This window comes from Zootoca vivipara, chromosome 6 (assembly GCF_965207765.1).
Source record: "Zootoca vivipara chromosome 6, rZooViv2.hap1.1, whole genome shotgun sequence".
Classification (NCBI taxonomy): domain Eukaryota; kingdom Metazoa; phylum Chordata; class Lepidosauria; order Squamata; family Lacertidae; genus Zootoca; species Zootoca vivipara.
In genome coordinates this window covers 37,654,058-37,673,345 of record NC_142589.1, presented here as the reverse complement: position 1 = coordinate 37,673,345, position 19,288 = coordinate 37,654,058, and the positions used below count along the sequence as shown (strand labels likewise).

At 49.2% G+C, this 19,288-nt stretch overlaps 1 protein-coding gene across 3 annotated transcripts in view; it reads left to right on the top strand.

The window, feature by feature from the left end:
* The window catches only part of ZFPM1 (zinc finger protein, FOG family member 1), a 118,399-nt gene extending 109,047 nt beyond the window's left edge, over positions 1-9,352 (top strand). For all 3 annotated transcript variants that reach the window (XM_060276035.2, XM_035117130.3, XM_035117133.3), the window contains 2 exons: positions 1,348-1,503; positions 4,347-9,352. In XM_060276035.2, the coding sequence (XP_060132018.2) occupies positions 1,348-1,503; positions 4,347-6,631 (2,441 nt within the window). In that variant the 3' untranslated portion in view covers positions 6,632-9,352. The remainder of the gene's footprint in view (positions 1-1,347; positions 1,504-4,346) is intronic.
* Positions 9,353-19,288: the final 9,936 nt, after the last annotated feature.

The window sequence follows — 19,288 nt, the reverse complement described above, 5'->3', positions numbered from 1 at the left end:
AACAAAAACAATACCCCTGGATCCAACCACAGTTGAAAAGGCCATTGATTGTTTAAAGGCCTGGGACAAGAGGAATGTTTTTGCCTGGTGCCTAAAGATAAGTATTGAAGGTGTCAGGGATGAGCCTCCCTGGGGAGAGCATTCCACAAAGAGGAAAGCCATCTTGAGCTCCTTGGAGGAAAAGGTGGGATATACCGTATTTTTTGGACCATAACATGCACCAGACAGTACCATGCACCTACTTTTTAAAAGGCGACAGCAGCAGCACCATTTCGGCCGCTTTTCTCAACCCTCAGCTGCTGGCTGCGAAGGCAGCACTAGCCCGATTTCAGGCTGATTGCCCTCCCCCCCCAGCTGCTGGCTGCAGAGGCACCACCAGCCCGATTTCGGGCTGATGCTGTATCCCCCTTGTCGCTGTCGGCGAAGGGGGAGGAGCAGGCAGTGGGAAAGCGGCACTTTCCGCTCTTCTCCCTTCCCCTTTGCTGACAGCAACGGCGAAGGGGGAGGAGTGGGCAGCGCAAAATAGACTGCCTTCGCTCCATAACACGCAGTGACTTTTCCCCTCCCGTTTGGGGGGGGGGGTGCGTGTTATGGTCCGAAAAATACAGTAGATGAACTAAATAGACACAAAAGTGCTGGTCCTCCTGCCCGCTCAGCAATCCAGTGGCATTATACCACCTTGAGGATCAGAGACAGTATGGGGTGGTATTCAGCTCAATTTTACTCAGAGGAGACGTATTAGAACTATTGGACCTAGCTTAGTCATTCATTTACATGGGCCTGTTTTGAGTAAGACATAGTTGAAAACCACCCAGTGACTCTGAGCACCAGCAGCTGGGAATGCAAGTGGGAAGAGTTGCTGTCACACTCTGGTTTTGTTTCCCAGAAGAGGTGTCGGAATGGCCATTGTGAGAACAAGATGCTAGACTAGACAGGCTAGGGGTGGTCTTAGGTGGCCTTGTTCTGCATGTGGTGTAGCAGAGCTGTATGGAGGTCCTCCTCTTTGCAGTCAACAGTGCTTCCCCACCATCAACTGACCTTGCACCCTTGCTAATGTGTGGAGCTCTTGGTCACCCACTTCACACTCAAAACCCAACAAAATATTGAGTTCAGTGGTATAGCACCAGCTCTGCATTCAGAAAGTCCCTGGGTTCATCCCAATCATCTTCCATTAGGGAAGCAGTTGAATGTCAGGGCTCAGAAAGGACCACTCTGTCTCTTGAGACCTGGTAGAGCTGCTGCCAGTCAGAGTGGATGGTACTGGATTTAGGTGGGTTGGTAAGCAGTTTCAGCCTGAAGGCAGCTTCATACATCTCGATTTCTTAGCGCTCTCCCTTGTTTCTACAGGTGTCTGCCACAGCTGCGGATTCATCTCCACCACCAGGGACATCCTCTACAGTCACCTGGTCACAAATCATATGATCTGCCAGCCAGGTTCCAAGGGGGAGGTCTATGCCCAAAGCACCACCATTGCTGCCCCGACCACCAAGCCCCTGGTCCCAGGTAAGTGACATGGTGTGGTTTGGGTCTAGAACTAGGATCAGCGAGAGATCAGGTTCAAATCCGAGCTAGGCCAGCCTCACAGGGTGGTTGCGAGGATAAAATGAGAGAGAGCGATGCACACCACCTTGAGCTTCTTACAGCAGAGTTGGGATAGAATTATTATGTTGTGGTTCTTACTATCATCATATTAATAACTATTGTTTTAATTAATATATAATTATTTAGTATAGTGAGTCTACTCTGAGTAGGACTTCGTTGTATGAAATTCATTACCATTAATTTTTATTTAATGTTGGGAAAGATTGAGGGCACTAGGAGAAGGGGACGACAGCGGACGAGATGGTTGGACAGTGTTCTCGAAGCTACGAACATGAGTTTGACCAAACTGCGGGAGGCAGTGCAAGACAGGAGTGCCTGGCGTGCTATGGTCCATGGGGGTCACGAAGAGTCGGACACGACTAAACGACTAAACAACAACAAAAATTATTTAGTTTAGTGAGTCTACTCTGAGTAGGACTTCGTTGTATGAAATTCATTACCATTAATTTTTATTTAATAATATTAAGGGGATGGCTTGCCATAAATTGTTTTAAGAAGACAGGAACTTAGAAATTTGAGTCAGTTTGGGGGTTGTGTCCACAGAGGGGGTTATCTGTGGGTGACACATATATAGTGGTGCCTCACTAGACGAATGCCCTGTAAGACGAATTGGTTTTGCGATCGGAGGTTGCCTCGCAAGACGATGAGGTTTTTTATGTCTGCCGCTTCGTCTTGCGAAGTGTGGCCATAAAAACCTCCGATCGCAAAACCTAGCGAAAGGGGCATTTGTCTAGCAAAAGGGAAACCAGCTGTAGCAAGGGAAGAAGGCAAACGGAGATCAGCTGAGAGGCGCTGACAGCTGTCAGCATCTCTCAGCTGATCTTCCTTTGCCTTCTTCCTGCGCTGCAGCTGGTTTCCCTTTGTGTTCCGCTGGTCTCTGCCGGTGAGGGGCAACTGGCAGAGACCAGCGGAACATAAAGGGCTGTAGCGCGGGAAGAAGGGGGGGAGAAGTGGAGGAACGGATCCGTTCCTCCCCCCACCGCCACGCCATGGACACCCGGGAGCATAGAACGGGGCTTCGGAGAAGCGCTGCGCCTTTCTGAAGCCCCGTCCGATGTCGGCTTTGTGCTGGGCAGCGGCGGGAGAAGCGGTTCCTCTGCTTCTCCCGCAGCAGCCACCGTCTGGTGCCAGGTGGTGGGAGAAGCAGAGGAACCGCTTCTCCCGCCGCTGCCCGGCACAAAGCGGCGGCTGCTGCCGAGGGAAGCCGGCTTTGGTTTGGCGGGGGCGGGAAGAAGGGGAGGAATTTCTCACCTTCTTCCCGCTGCGGCCAAGCCAGTCCCCGAGCCGAAGTGCGGCGCGACGGGGGCTTTTTGCCGTTTGCCTTCCCCGAGCCAAGGGGGAGGCAAACGGCGAAAAGCCCCCTCCCGCGCCGCACTTCGGCTTAGTCAGTCAGCAGCGGGGGATCCCCACTGTGTAACAGGTGGGATATGGGGGAAGCGCAGGATCTTTCTTCCACTTCCCCCCATCCCGCCTGTCACACAGAGGGGATCGTAGGAGGATCTTTCCCGTCACCCAGAGCAGAAGCGCGCCGGTGTGGGACGTTTTCGATGGCTGCCTTCCCCAAGCCAAGGGGAAGGCAGCCTGCAAAACACCCCCGCATTGGCGCGCTTCGGCCCCGTCACCCGGAGCAGAAGCAGGCTGGTGTGGGGACTTTTCGCCGGCTGCCGAAAGCCCCGCTTTCCCCTCACCCCGCACGACACAGCGCAGATCAGAGGAGGCTTCTCCTCCGATCCATGCTGTGTCGGGTGGGGGGGAAGCTGTCGGCGGCAGGGGGAGAGGAAGGAAGGAAGGAAGGAAGGGAAAGGGCTGCTTTCTCTTCCTTCGTTCCTCTCCCCCCCCCCAACAGAGCCCGCATCTGACGGGTGTTCCGAAGCCCTGTCAAATGCCGGCTCTGTCGGGGGAGGTGGTGGCACACACCTCTCTTAGCTCGGGGGAGGCAGGCAAGCAAGAGAACAAGCGCCTGCCTGCCTTCCCCAAGCCAAAAGAGCAAGCACCGCTGCCGCCGCCAGGCCCCCGGAGCCCATAGGAACGCATTAATTGACTTTTAATGCGTTCCTATGGGAAACGGTGCCTCGCTACACGAAATTTTCGTAGGACGAATTGAGTCCTGGAACGAATTAATTTCGTCTAGCGAGGCACCACTGTACACCCAAGCATTTGTGGAAGAAGCATGCTTGGGGAACTAATGATGGGATGAACGCCCCTTGTCAGGCTCAGAAAACAGACTTCCTTCTGAGTTCAATTCCAAGCTAATTCAGACCTCATCATGGCCCTTATTATGGGTCCCATTATGGGACTGTCTACATTACTTGCTGCCTGGGCCAGAGGAGCCGTGGAAGGGAGGAAATCTCCCTCCCTACTGCCCCCACTCTTTAGCTACCTAGGAGCTTGGAGCACTGGGCAAAGTAGTTTCCCTAGTGCTATTGGTGGGTGCCAGTAGTGTTGGGAAAAGGACATTTCCCGAAATCCCTTCCATTCCACTACTGTCCAAGCATTAAGGAAGAAGGTATGTTGGGGAGGAATTGGAGTGGAGCAGGACTTGTTCTTTTCTAGATAGGATTTTAATCTGAGCCCGAGAAAAATCTGGGCAGAATTTTGCTTCCCAGGCAAGCTTTACAAGCAGCCAGAATCCGTAGATCTCTGAGCCAAAAATTACAAGAATCAGTGACAATGCTACAGCCAGCCACCTAAGGGCTGTGAGGATATGGCCGAGCCACCTAAGCACCTCTCCCTTCTCCCTACAGGTCTGAACACGCCGGGCCCAGCCTCCACCTTCAAGTGCAGCTTCTGTGGCTATGTGGCTGACTGCTTGCCCAGCCTCCAACAGCACGTGGTCCTGCACAGCACCGCTGCAGCTGTACTGCCAGGCCTGGAGCCCAAAGCTGCCCAGAGCCAGCTGGACACCCCTGCCAAATTGGCAACACAGGGGGTGATGGCACCCCCTACAGAGGAAGCAGCAAATGGCTCCCCACCCCAAGGAGGTTTCTCCTCCACACTGGGGGATGGGGTGACAGTAGTGCAAATCAAGGAGGAGCCTGAAGACGAGGGGGAAGTCCTCAAGGGAACCTCCCAAGCAGGGGCAACTGCTGGTTCTGAGCTGGAGCCAGACACCTCTTCTCGAGCATCCTCTCCACATAGCCTGCATTCAGTAAAGGTGAAGTCTGAAATCACCAGCCCCACGCCTGGGTCCAGCCCAGTGCCCAGCGAGCCCGGGTCGAGCACACCTGGTGGCACAATATTTCTCCCCCAGTACATGTTTGGCCATGAGGCCACGGTGGTGCCCCAAGCTTCAGAGATCCTGGCCAAGATGTCGGAGCTGGTGCACAGCCGCCTGAAGCAAGGTCACACCGTGGTGCCCCCTGTCCTCTTCCCAGGCACCCCAGTGCCCAAGGGCGCCACCTGCTTTGAGTGCGAGATCACCTTCAACAACATCAACAACTACTACGTCCACAAGCGGCTATACTGCTCCAGCCGCCGCTTGGCAGAGGAGAGCCCCCCCGGCCCTCGCAAGCTGAAGGCGGCTCCTTCGGTGCCCCCCAAAGGCCCTCCCACACCTGGAGTCCTCCTCTCGCCCCCACTGCCAGGAGACAGCAAGGCCACACATGAGGGGGAAGCTGGGCCAGGCGCCAGCCCACCCAGTGTCCCAGAGGTCAAGCAAGAGATCAAGGTGGAGGAGGGCGGGGCTAAAACCAGCCCCTCCCCTGAGGCCGATGGGACGGGGCGCATCAGTGAGGACAGCCGGAGCCCTGGGGGCAGCTCCATGGAGGAGCCAGACGATGACCCCAGCCGGACTGTGTGCGAAGCCTGCAACATCCGCTTCAGCCGCCATGAGACGTACATGGTGCACAAGCGCTATTACTGTGCCTCCCGCCACGACCCGCCACTGCGTCGGGCTGGCGCAGCGGGCAAGGTGCCCTTCCTCCCCCAGCCGATCCGTACACGCAAGCGGCGCAAGCTGTACGAAATCCACAATGCTGCGAACCAGCTCAGCAGTGCCCCGGATGCCACCCACCCCGAGGTGCCCCCCGTGGTCCCAGCTCTCATTCCTGTGGTCAAGGCTGCCCCCTCCCCTAGCTCGAGCCCTGACACGGATGGCCCCATTGACCTTAGCAAGAAGCCCCGCCTCCACAGCGGTGCGGAAGTGCTGCCAGCCTCCCTTCTGCCGCTGGCCGACTACCACGAGTGCACGGCCTGCCGCATCAGCTTCCACAGCCTGGACAGCTACCTGGCCCACAAGAAGTACTACTGCCCAGCCACACCGTTGCAGCCCAGCACACTCGAGCAGCTGCAGAAGATCAAAGGGGCCGTCCCAGCTGTGCTGAAACCTCGGGGCAGCCCCGAAGGGCTGAGTGAGGAACCTGAAGCAGCATTAGTCAAAGCAGAGAAGGGGGTCCCTTCTGTGAGCCCTGCAGCACCCCCGGCTGCCTTTCCCAGCCTGGACTCGCTTCCGCAGCGCTACCTGGATGCCAAAGCCCTGCACCTCCCAGGCGCCAATGCGCCCCTGGTGGTGTGCCCCTACTGCCCGCTCAACGGAGCCATTAAGGGAGACTTGGTGGAGCACTTCCGCAACGCCCACGGCCTCTTTGTTGCCAAAACAGTGGCTGGCGCCACGTTGATAGAGGCCACCCGGACGCTGGCGGAGGGCAGCTTGCTCCCGCCGCTGCCCACTGCCTCCCCGCCACAGCCCCTCCCAAGACTGCGCAAGGACAGCTTCAATGGCAAGGAGCCTCCCGCTCCTTCCGTCTCCAATGGGAGCCCGCGCCCTACCGTCTCCCCACAGCCCCTTCTTCCCCTCTCCCCTCCTGCCCCCTTGCCCATCTCCCCCTTGCCTGAGGCAACACCCAACGCCCCTCCCGGGTACACGGACAAAAGCATGCAGACCCTACCGGGCAAAGGGCCCCCCGCCCCTGTGGCCAACGGCAACCACAGGTACTGCCGCCTCTGCAACATCAAGTTCAGCAGCCTGTCGACCTTCATTGCCCACAAGAAGTACTACTGCTCCTCACATGCTGCCGAGCACGTCAAGTAAAGCACAGTCCAGGCCTGGGTGTTGTTTGCCAGCCCGGAATCACAGCCTCTGGCCACTCATGGCTCAGGGGGCGGGCAGGGACGAAGGGCTTGGGAGCAGCCAGTCATGATGGACTCTCCTGCCATCGAGAGCGTCCCATGCCCCCTGCTCTGGACCTGGGGGAGGGTTGTTTTTGCACTAGGGCTGTGGAAAGGGGGCAGGCTCTTCCTTAAGGTGTCCAGTGGAGCCCTGAAGTGGGCAGTGGGCAGCCAAGTTGCACGCAGGGGCTCGGAGGAGCTGAAGGAAGCCATGGGGTTGTCTTCCTTACAAAGTGGGTGCCCCAACTCACAGGCTCGGTGTAAACCCTTCCTCTCCATCCCAGCACTAATAAGAGTTCAGGGATCACTCCACCCCACCCACCCCCTCCGTTTTACATCTGGGGGAGTTTATGGCCAGTTTGTGGGGGAGATGCACTGCTCCGCCCCTTCTCCAGCCCTGATTGTATAGAATGAATTGACCTGAAAATGATAACAGGAGCGGCAGCTGCACAGGTGAAAGCTTGGGGCAAAGGTCCAGGTTGCCAGCTTCTGAATGGGAGCCTCTCTGCTTTTCTAGTGCATCCCCCAACTCAGCCAAACCCTCTGGAGGCCCAAGTTGCTTCCTATCTCTGCTTTCTATTTCCCCAATGCCTTTCTCCCAAGTTTTGGGGACTTTTCTCCACCAGGCGTGTTGGGGAAAGACCTCTCGTACCCAGAGAGACCCCCCCAAGATATACTTGTCCCCTTTTTATTTTTTCAGGGCTTCACTTTAAGCCAGGGCTCCTGGACAGCAGCTTCCCCACTCCCACGCCATCTCTCTCCTTTTCCTGCCCCACCTTTTTTTTTTTTGCTTTCGGCATATGAAGTCAGAATGAAGCAACTCCTTGAGCATGTACAGAGTGCATACCCGTCACCAGTGCTTTTTTTCTTAAAAAAATGTTTAGGAGTACTCTGGTTTTTACTCAAAGAAAATCACCATTTTTATAGTTCAAATCGGGGGGGAAATAACTACAGTAAATGGACAAAAGGAAAAAGATTCACAAAATGCTTAGGGGGTATGCGTACCCCCCAGAAAAAGCACTGCCCATCACCTGGGATTAGGGATCAGGTGTTTCTAAGGTAGAGGGGTGTGTGAAACAAATCCCAACGTTCCAAAAAAAGAGTCCTGGGATTTGGGTGTTAAAGGAAGAGCCTGCACTAAACGCTGACAGGCATAATTGCCTCCCTCTTGCTCTTCCTTTTGGAACATTTTCACAGAGCGCACCTCCTTGAGGTCAGATTTATATCCCAACATGATAAGTTACCCTTAGGTTTTTACATTTTAAGGAAATGTGGCACATGAAATACAAATCTGACTGCACAGCATTTGCGGGGGGGGGGGGCAGCCCTTCCTTCTGGCATCCTCTGGCTTCTCCAGCTCTCTTTTGGACATCTTGATTCCCCCAGTCTCTCACTGCCTCCCCTTGTTGCCTCCACACCTCCTGCTCACAAGGAGGCTCTGTAAAACTTGCCAAAGCAGAGAAAGCTAGAGTGGGCTCAAAGCCCCCAAACCTTTCTTTTACAGAAACCCATAATGAATTTCCCATCAAAACATCCACAAACCTTTCCTTTCTAGAAGTCCCATAATGGGTTTTGCATCAAAAAGCCCTCAGACCTTTCCTTTCTGGAAACATGTAATGCGTTGGGGCAAATGAGCAGACCTCAAAACATGGGTATAGGGTGGTACACAAATTCAATGAACAATAACAACAATAACTTCCTCTTCTTTTTTCCACCATCGGGCAACTGGCTCCCCATCATCCCAAAGGCTTATGAGAGGTGGGAGAGAGCAACTGTCTTCATTTGGCGGTGAAGGAGCTATTCTCTGTGTATGCTCAAGGGAGACCCTGATTTCTTGACATGCCTGAAAAAGTTATGGGGTTAAACCGTGGATCAGTGGAAAGCATCAGGCTTTCCATTGCAGAGGCATATTGGGGGGGGCAGGGCACTGGGTGCCACGCTGCGGGGGGCGGCACAAGCCACACGTCTCTCCTGGGAGTGACGCGGGAGCTCGGGTGCCTGCAGGCTCTGAGCTTGCAAGTGCCTAACAGTGGTGGAACGACATACAGGCAACCGATGGGACCTTGGGAGCAGCTGGCTGTGCCTGTAGAGCAGTCAATCAAGAGTGAGACACAGCTCTGCCAACTAGAAAGGCCCCAGTCCCAAATAACACAACTGGGTTTATTTCTACTTCAGTGGGCACTGTGCAAAGAATGGGGCTGGGCTGCAGCGCACTGACCAGGCAAAAAGCACCTTATGGTCCATCCACACTTGCCCCAGAACTCTTTCCCACTCCTTTTGCCCATTGACATCTTAGGATAGTGGCCTGAAGGCTCCAGGTGTTGGATCCCTAGGCATTCCTCAGCCAGGTGGCTTGCACAAGATGGGTGGTTGTCCATGCTCTTAAAGCAAAGCAAAGGAGCTCCCTCGCATTGTCTGGTGGTCCCTTTCTGCAGAGGCAATGGGGGTGTAGGAGGGAGGGCTCCCCCACCTCTGGGTGTGCATTTCTCCCTTTCCCTTCCCAAATTGTCGTCCGGTGGGTTTATGTAGAATCGATGTGGACTGGAACTGAATTGCAAACAAGAGAGCACTGAAGAGGGAAGGCAAGGCCTCTCTGCTTGGGAACCGTGTGTATAAGTGTGTACATAAATAAATGTCTACTAAATCTGTGCCTCCGGTTTCCATTGATGTGGATGCGCTTGGATACATGTGTAAATCTAGGGGCCCTTTCACCAGAGGATTTGAAATCCTGGCTGCCAATGAATGGAATCAGATAGTCAGGGCAGGGGGGTGGGGAGGGGAATGATCACAGAGCCATCTTTTGCAATTGTGATGTTTCATTTGCTTCCATTTATTGCTTAAACTGCACTTATCCTTCCCAAGGGAAGCCCAGAAACCAGCTCAATGGTACAAAAACTCAGAGTAATAAATACAGCAAATCTCAAATTATAGTCAACAAAGCCACCTTTACGTCAACACAATATGAAATCCGTAAGAATTCAGTAATCTCTTGCTTGGACTACAGTGGTACCTCGGTTTATGAACACAATTGGTTCCGGAAGTATGTTCATAAACTGAAGCGTTCATAAACTGAAGCGAACTTTCCCATTGAAAGTAATGGAAAGTGGATTAATCTGTTCCAGACGGTCCGCGGGGTACTTAAACTAAAGCGTTCATAAACTGAAGCAAACTTTCCCATTGAAAGCAATGGAAAGTGGATTAATCCGTTCCAGATGGGTCCGTGGAGTACTTAAACTGAAGCGTTCATAAACTGAAGCATGGGTGTAATTGGTTCCGGAAGTCTGTTCATAAACTGAAGCGTTCATAAACTGAAGCGAACTTTCCCATTGAAAGTAATGGAAAATGAATTAATCCGTTCCAGATGGTTCCGCGGTGTTCATAAACCGAAAATTCATAAACAGAGGTTCCACTGTACTGCAATGCGCTCTATGTGGGGCTACCTTTGAAGGTGACCCGGAAACTACAACTAATCCAGAATGCGGCAGCTTGACTGGTGACTGGCAGCGGCCACCGACATCACGTAACACTGGTCTTGAAAGACCTACATTGGCTCCCAGTATGTTTCCGAGCACAATTCAAAGTGTTGGTGCTGACCTTTAAAGGCCGAAACGGCCTCTGTCCAGTATACCTGAAGGAGCGTCTCCACCCCCATCGTTCTGCCCAGACACTGTGGTCCAGTGCCGAGGGCCTTCTGGCGGTTCCCTCACTGCGAGAAGCCAAGTTACAAGGAACCAGGCAAGAGGGCCTTCTCGGTAGTGGCACCCGCCTTGTGGAACGCCCTCTCACCAGATGTCAAACAGAAAAACAACTACCAAACTTTTAGGAGACATCTGAAGGCAGCCCTGTTTAGGGAAGCTTTTAATGTTTAATAGATTATTGTGTTTTAATGTTCTGTTGGAAGCCGCCCAGAGTGGCTGGGGAGGCCCAGCCAGATGGGCGGGGTATAAATAATATATTTATTATTATTATTATTATTATTATTATTATTATTATTATTATTATTATTATTATTATAACAGCAAAGCCTTTCTTCTGGCCTTCATGTCCACACCCCATGTCCCCATTTCATTTGTATAACGATGGAAGATGTTTCTCTGTGGCACAGTCCCATGCTGCTGGGGAGAGCTTCTGAATATTCTCCCAAGCTTCTGATCCACACATTATGGACAAGGCAGGTGGTGTCTGATTGGGCCTCTTCTCCAGGGCACCCTAGAGTGGAGGTGTCTAACCTGTTGCCCTGCAGATGTTGAACTCCAATTCCCTTCCCCATCAGCTTCAGGCATCCTCATGTCCAGCAGCCCAAGGGTATGGGAATTGCAGTTCAGCAACATGTAGAAGGCCACAGGTTCAACGCCCCCCCTCCATGCTTCTATATCTCCCCTTAGCCTCTCTAACCTTCCTGCTGCTGTCATAGCTGCTATTTGTATGTTGCCTGTTTATGGGCTTTGCACAGAAATTGACTGGCCAAAGGATAACAAGCTAAAGGACACAAGCCTCAGGCAAGCCAAGAAGCTTGTGTGCCTGTAGAAGAGGAAAGGAGACTCAACACAGTCTCAGATTCTGGCAATTCCCCAAATCTTCAAACCCTTGTAAAACTTTTTATTAATTTACCAGATTTAAATATTGCTTAATCATCATCTAAATATAGATTAAATCAACAGATTTTAAAAACAAGCATACCTAATAAAATGACATGTCTGGCCTAAACAAAAAAGTTACAGGTAAGTTGGTCTGACGTAGTCAAAACAAAATTAAAGAATTCCTTCCAGTAGCACCTTAGAGACCAACTAAGTTTGTCATTGGTATGAGGTATCTGAAGAAGTGTGCATGCACACGAAAGCTCATACCAATGACAAACTTAGTTGGTCTAAGGTGCTACTGGAAGGAATTTTTTTATTTTGTCTAAACAAAAAAGATTTGAGTAGGCATCAAAAACAACAATGAAGGGGCCTGCCTAAAGCCAGTCGGCAGAGCATTGATGCCACCACATTCAAAAGACTTCGATTTCTCACAAGTGCAGAGCAAACATTGTGTGATGACTGTAAGTGTACCACCTTGGCAGATTGAAGCCTTCAAGGGGCTGCATACAGGTTTAGGCTAGGGGTGGGGAACCTTTGGACCTCCCAGAAGTTGCTGTACTTCAACTCCCATGCCTTCTGCGGCTAATGGAAGTTGTACTTAAGCAACATTGGGAGAGAAAAGGGTTCCCTGCGCCTGGTTTTAGACAGTCCTTCAGGTAAACTGGTCACAAGCTGTTGGTAGCTTTACAAAGAGGAACACATTGAATTTGGCATGGTAACAAATTGGTAGGCAGTGCAGATCTTTGAACAGGGGGTGCCATATGCTGGCAGGGTCTTGTTCCTGTCAGCAATCCTGCTGCCACAACAGCATTTTGCACAAAACACAGTTTCTGGACCACCGAACACAAAGGAAACCCCACATAGAATTAGCAGCTTCTGGAAGCATCATTCCAAGGTCTGGGACAGAATCGGCCCCAGTCTGCAGTGCAATACAATTCTGGTTTAATAGGGCCTTGGGACACCAGGACAGATGGTGTGACCAGATGACCGCTGGTTCCTTACTGCCCCACCTGTCTGGTTTGAAAAATACAATGCATAGGCCCTATTGCCCTTGCCTGGTGGTGCTTCTTAAGATGCTGTAGCAACCACGCTTGTGTTTTGCTGGAGAGAGTACAGTTCTTTCCTTGCTCAGGGTGGGTGGTTTGAAAGGAGTATTTGGAAAGGCGGTAGAGTAGTGTGAAGCTACCGTATGTGACCAACAAGTGGAAACACTTCTGTTGATGGGTGTAGGCAATATATCCACCCTGGATATAGCCACATATTCAATTATAATTAATAACCTGCAATAGAACAAGTTTGCCTGTTAAACAGCATTTCCCACAGTGAGTGATTCTGGCCACAGGGTGTCGCTAAAACACTGCTAGTAGCCACAAACCGTTGTTTCCCAATCTGCATTTCATATTGGCATCAATGACACCAGAGTAATGCCACTGCAGGGGCTCATAGGGCCTTTAATAATCCATAGTATGTTAGGAAGGTAGGAAGCTGCCTTATACCAGGTCAGACCTTTGGCCCATCTAGCTCAGTATTGTCTCCACTGACCTGCAGTTGCTCTCCAGGGTTTCAGGCAGGGAGCATTCCCAGCCCTACCCAAAGAGGCGGGAATTTGGACCTGGTTCCTTCTGCATGCAAAGCAGATACTCTACACCTGAGCTATGGAAAACAGGAGAAATCTTGGGAAGTTTTATACTGCATCATATGATTGGTCCACCTGGCTCAATATTGTCTACAATGAGCAACAGCCACATACAACTTGATATGAGCAAAGATTCAGCCCAGGAACCTACGTTTTAGTGCCATGGGTCAATCCCTGGTACATGTGGTGTTAGAAAAGGACATACTGCTCCTGAGCTTGTGCAGAATGCATTTCTCTCCCAGCGAGCACCCTTATTTATATGGTTTTGGGATAAGGCTTTCAAAATTGGAATGCATAATTTCCAAACGGCTGGGTGTCAATAATGCCCATTTACAACACAAAGAACTCATAACCCACTTACTCTCAGCAACCAGAAACATCATAACCAGACACTGGAGAGACCTGTCAGGAGTAAGCATGGACCAATGGTACCAAATAGTATGGAAAACAGCCTTACTAGAAAAACCTAACCAATAAACTGAAACTTACACGGGAACAAATAGGACAGGACGCCTTCACCCGGTATGGCTCCCCTTTATCACACACACAGCCCAACAAGACAATGACAAAAATCTACCGACAGCATACAAATCAATATGGCTAACCTGATCCAAAACACCCACCCACCCCACTCACACATGAAAACAAAGACCACCACAGCCAATCACAACCACACCCTAGGCCAACCCAAATCTATCTCACCACCAAAAGAACACAAGCAAATAAAAGAGAACCCGCACAAGCAATGCTGACATCAAACCCTACATATATTGAGTAAAATAGAAACATCGCTACCCAATCCCATCTTCATCCACCCCCTATCCACCTCATTCCCCCTCTTTCTTCCCAATATCTCAACAAAGGAAATTGATTTGCAAAAATGATACATGTAAAAGCATGAGAGACACTGCACATACCTTTGTAAATCAAGAAATCTCTGATACTTTAATTATTATTTTTAAAAAAACAGGACTGGGTGTCATCATCCCTGCCTGAAGGATTTATGCCCCAAGGCCTCTGGCACTGGAAACTAGGTCTAAGACCAAGATCTCTTCCAGGTGGCCTGTTTATTGAGCATTCATCCTGATTTGTTTATCCACACTTTTCAGGACATTTCTGTCACTTCCCTTATTACATAAAGTCCAGTCCTTTGGGGAAGCAAGCTTGTTTCACAAGACCTCCCAACTAACTGCACTAACTGCATGTGATGGAATCCTACCCCAAAACAGCAAACGTCTGGAAATGCCCAAAACCAGTCTGTTGGCTGGGGCTGATCAGAGATGTGGTTCAAAATATGTGGAAGGCAACAGACTGGCACCAGCTGGATAAACTCTAGATGAGGTCTGGATGAAACTCAGGTGGAACTCCAGCTCGGAATTGCTGCACCCTCATATTTAAGATTCAAAGGTCAGTAGAGGAGTGTGTGGAAACCACCCTCTTCCTTCGTTGCAGCCAGACACTGTTCCCCTAGAACTTTAGGCACCACCTCCCCTTCCTCCTGCTGCTGTGTGTCATCTATGGATGTGGCACTTTATAAAGACTGTGAAAACAAACCCCTGCCTGAAAGAGCTTGCAATCCAAAGTTAACTTGAGAGAGGGAGGGGTTTGCTTTTTAAATAAGAGCGATTCATCATCATCATCATCATTACTCTCATAGGGGCTGCTGCCCCTACTCTCATTGATCACAAACTCTAACTACCGCTGACAAACCCACCATTTCCTCCTTTTACACTTCACTTAAACACCTCAAATCCCCTCACAGTGCCTTCAGGGGCCCCCCATATCATCTCACAGCTCCTCTGTGTTTCTCCATCCCTGCTTTAATCAAATCTTGGCTGTTGGTTCAGGCTAACATTTTAAAACCTGCTTTCTTTCTTGGTCCTCTTCCTTGCTCCTCTCCCTGGCTATGCAAATCCATACAAACCCAACAGGGGCTTTGTGATGACAGCCTTACATTTTTATGTATATAGGAAGATGTTATTTATTACATAAAACCAATAAGCATGAAAAACGTCAGCAGCTCACAGTCATGACCATAGATATCGCCAGCCATGTAAGTTCATCCATTTCCAAAAGGGAGGTGTACCTCAGTGGCAGAACACCTGCCTTGCAGGCAGAAATTCCCAGGTTCAATCCCTGGCATCTCCAGGTAGAGCCGGGAGAGACCGACCAAGAGATCCCGACTGAAACTTTGGAGAACTGTTGCCAGTCAGTGTCAACAGTGCTGAGTTAGATGGACCAATTCTGTAGAAGGCAGCTTCCTATTGGTGCAGCAATAAAACTGCTAGCACATTTGCAAAGCTAAGCAGGGTACGGTATGGTTTCAAATGGGATGGAGGACTGGGTGGGGTTGGGTCCTTTCCAGGAATTCTATAATTCCTACGTTCCTAAAAGCTGGAAGGAAAACAGTCATCTTCACATGACATCTAAAAGCACCAGACCAGTGGCAGATGTGGATTGGGATTGGTGGGGTGGAAGGCAGTGTGGTCAACAGTAGGTGGAGCCACAGCCAATGGTAGGTGGAGTCAACTCATTCTGACAGCCAGGGCCACCCCCCTGGACTGGTTTGACGTAACAAGGCAGGCAGGTGGAGGTGGGCTGAGGCTGGAGGGGCAGCCAGGGTTGGATTAAGACCTTTAGAGAGCACTGAAATTATGATGGTGCCCCCAATATGTAATTCAAAATAAAAAACTTTTCTAAATAAAATAAAATTGCACTATGTAAAATATTTTTACACACACAGATTCAAGTATGTATAGCTGAGAAGCACATACCAATAATAATAAAACTTAGATTCATTGCAACACATTACGGGATCTGTTTTTCTCACATTATTTTCATCTATGACAGTTGGACGCCCCTCTGGTTTAGATGGGGATAAGTGAATAAAAAGAGAACAGAAGAAAGGAGTGAGCGTGTTGAGCAGAATGCAAGTTCTATTTTTCCATGGTGACTACTTTAATGCTTAAAAATAAATAAATGTCAAGTTGTGGTCCTGAGATATGCAAGAGTCCCAAGATGCTTAAGGGCAACTTGGAAGACATGAATATTGTCCTGGAGTGAGAGAAGGATGAGGAAAGGGCTTCTAAAAGCTGCCCAGGCATGTTGGTGCAAGCAGAGCCTTTGGATCAGGGCATTGTCGCATGCAAGAAGTAATTACTTTTCCTGCAAAACCATCTCTGCCAACTTCCGGAAGCCCTTCCCTCCCGTGAAATCCTCCACACTTCACCCACGGTAGCAGCAAAGCAAGGGAATCTTTAAATAGTCTGGCTTTTAATAACAATGCTTATTCAAATCCTATTCCTAAATATATGCCAAAAAAAGCAACCATGAGAGCTTTAAAGATGTGTCAAAACCTGACAGCCATCCTTTTAAAGGGAAGGGCAGTGGGTGGGAGTGGAAGATAAATTCATCTCCATTTTCTGCAAGGCTGTAAATTCCAGGCGTAATTGATTTGCAATTGACCTTTTGGTGAAGCAGCTCCTGTGTAGCTTGATGGCCAAAGAGCTGCTGACATCGCAGGGGGAACTCCAGCAGAAAGCACCCAAAGTGCCAGTCACATATGGCCTTCCCAACCCCAGTGATGGTGACCCACCACACAAAATCCACCCACTGGCAAGTCCAGAACCAGGACTAAGGCAAAGGATAAATTGACTGCCTCACTGAATTTATTTTTATGTATTTAATTGATTTATTGTTAGGAATTAAACTCTAATTCCCATTTACAGAGTTATGTGGAAGACAGCATGAGTCATTTGACCCTTTTAGTTCCCTTTTCCCTCCCAGAAAAAACTATGCAATGCACTCTCTTTTGAAGTTTAAATAACATATAACTTTTACTTAGTGTCATAGGAGCCAACTCCTAGAGGGCCCCATATATATATATATATATATATATATATATATATATATATATATATATGGACCATGTTTGGGGCTTTCCACTTTTCTCGTTCCATGCAGATGTTGGAATGTTTGCATATACATAGATTATACATACGTCATACATGACGCAGGTAAAATCAAAGTTTTCGGAAAATCCAGACAAAAAACAACAGAAAAGGTTGCAAAACATCGCCCTCTAGCGGCAACTACACTGGTAGTGCAGCTATAAAACCTTCCATGCCTCAAGGCCAGGCTGGGCCCAACAGCCACAACCGCCAACGGAACCGAGCCCTGAGAGGCAGCCCGCCCCGGAGGCCAAGCCGGCGATGGAGCTTACGGCCCAAAAAATGCGCTGCTGGACCAGCCCCCATAACAAACGGAACCGCAAAAACCCCACGCCCCTAGGCCAGGCCAGAACCCACAGGCACAGCCACCGATGGAGCACACGCCCCGAGGTCAGGCTGGGCCCAACCAGTGGACAAGAGACCCGGGAGGCAGCCAACCCCCAACGTCATTGAAGCAACAATCTTGACATGACCTTTCAAATGTGAAGATGTCCTCATTCCATGCATTCCTGTCATCCCTACAGATATACCATTTCCATTTAAAAGATTACAATTCCCTATTCGAATAGCATTTGCAATTACCATCAACAAATCTCAAGGCCAATCTTTGAAATTCTGAGGCTTGTATCTACAAACAGAATGCTTCTCACATGGAAAATTGTATGTTGCATGTTCGAGAGTTGGAACACCAGAAAATCTCTCTATCTTGACAAAGATAGAACAAAAAATATTGTCTATCAACAAGTATTGTAATATTCTAAAACTTTACAACGTCAAATTTCTATTTCCATTTTTTCAAAATTGCCACAGCAACGCATGGCCGGGCCAGCTAGTTTCTAATAAATTCTAAGATTAAAACTGAATCCACAAGACAATTAACGCCATATGAAAAAATGATAGTAGAAGAAAATATAGCAAGAAAAGGATTAATATCATCCCAGTATAAATCAACTACAGTCGTACCTCAGGTTATGACCACCTTGGGTTATGAACAACTCTGGTTACGAACTCCGCAAACCCGGAAGTATTTTCGCCCCGTGCGCGTTCTGTGCATGTGCAGAAGCGGTGCGTGCGCTTTGCGCATGCGCAAAATGGCGCTTCGGGTTACGACCATTTTGGGTTACGAACTGCGTCCTGGAACGGATCTTGTTCGTAACCCGAGGTACCATTGTATAGAGACATATTTCCCTCCCCAGAATAATATGAGAGAATTGTGGGAATCAAATTGGGATTTAGAAATTGAGGAAGAGGCATGTAATGGACTGTGGATCAAAGCCCTGTATAAATCTATTTTGGCAATGACAAGAGAAAGAGCCCTCAAAATTGCACATGGCTGGTATTTAACACCTAGCTTATATAAAACCCAACAGCTCTCCTGTGTGTTGGAGAGGGTGTCCCACTATTGGGACACACATACATATGTGATGGGAGTGTTCAAAAATAGAAAAATTATGGGGAAATGTCTTTGATTGCAAGGCAGATGGTTCCTATGTCTCCAGGACTAGCATTGCTTAATTTATACAGTCAGGACTCACCAAGAATTAGAAATAAAGACTTATAACCCATTTATTGACTGTGGTGAGAACGACCACAGCCATAATGTGGAAAACATTGCAACTGTTGACCATGAATAAATGGTATGAAGCGGTCTGGCAGACAGCTTTTTTGGAAAATCTAACATGGAACCTGTGGGTAGCAAGAGGCCAAAAGAAAAAAAATAACTTCTACACAGTATGGGGAGATTTTATTGAACACACAGGTAGTGAGGTACATGGGCGAGTTGTGTTTGAGGTGGGTTTGCATTTTAACCTTTCATATTGTTGTAAAATGTAATATATTCCTTTCTTTTAATGAGATTGGAGCACATGATGTGTTATTTTATGGTTTTTAAGATTATGAGAATGATTGTGGCAAATAAACTATTTTTAAATGGAAAAGAAAAGAGAACAGCCCTCTTGCTCTAACTGTTAAGACTGTAAATAACTGCCATAACTGAACCAACTGAAAATAACTGCCTCGGGCACATGACATCACAGAGTTCCATAGGCCTTGTGAGCATTAACCCTTTACTTAGCATTTTGGATGCTTTCACCCCACATTTATATGCCACCTTTCTCCCAACTTGGGATTCAGTGCAGCTTACAATTAAAAACAACATTACTGAAAACAGAGTAATAAAAACAAATGAGTTAAAATACACCAAAACACATCTAGAACCAGCATTAAAATACTGATTGCCTTGACAACAGTCCACTGGTCAACAGTATCTGCATCTTAAGTTTCCAAAGGCCTGTCTGAAGAGGAGGAAGGCCTTAGCCTGCCAGCAGAAGGATAACAAGGGAACCAATCTAACCTCTTTTGGGAGGGAGTTCCACAAGACGGGAGCAGCCACAGAAAAGCCTCTCTTTCGTGGC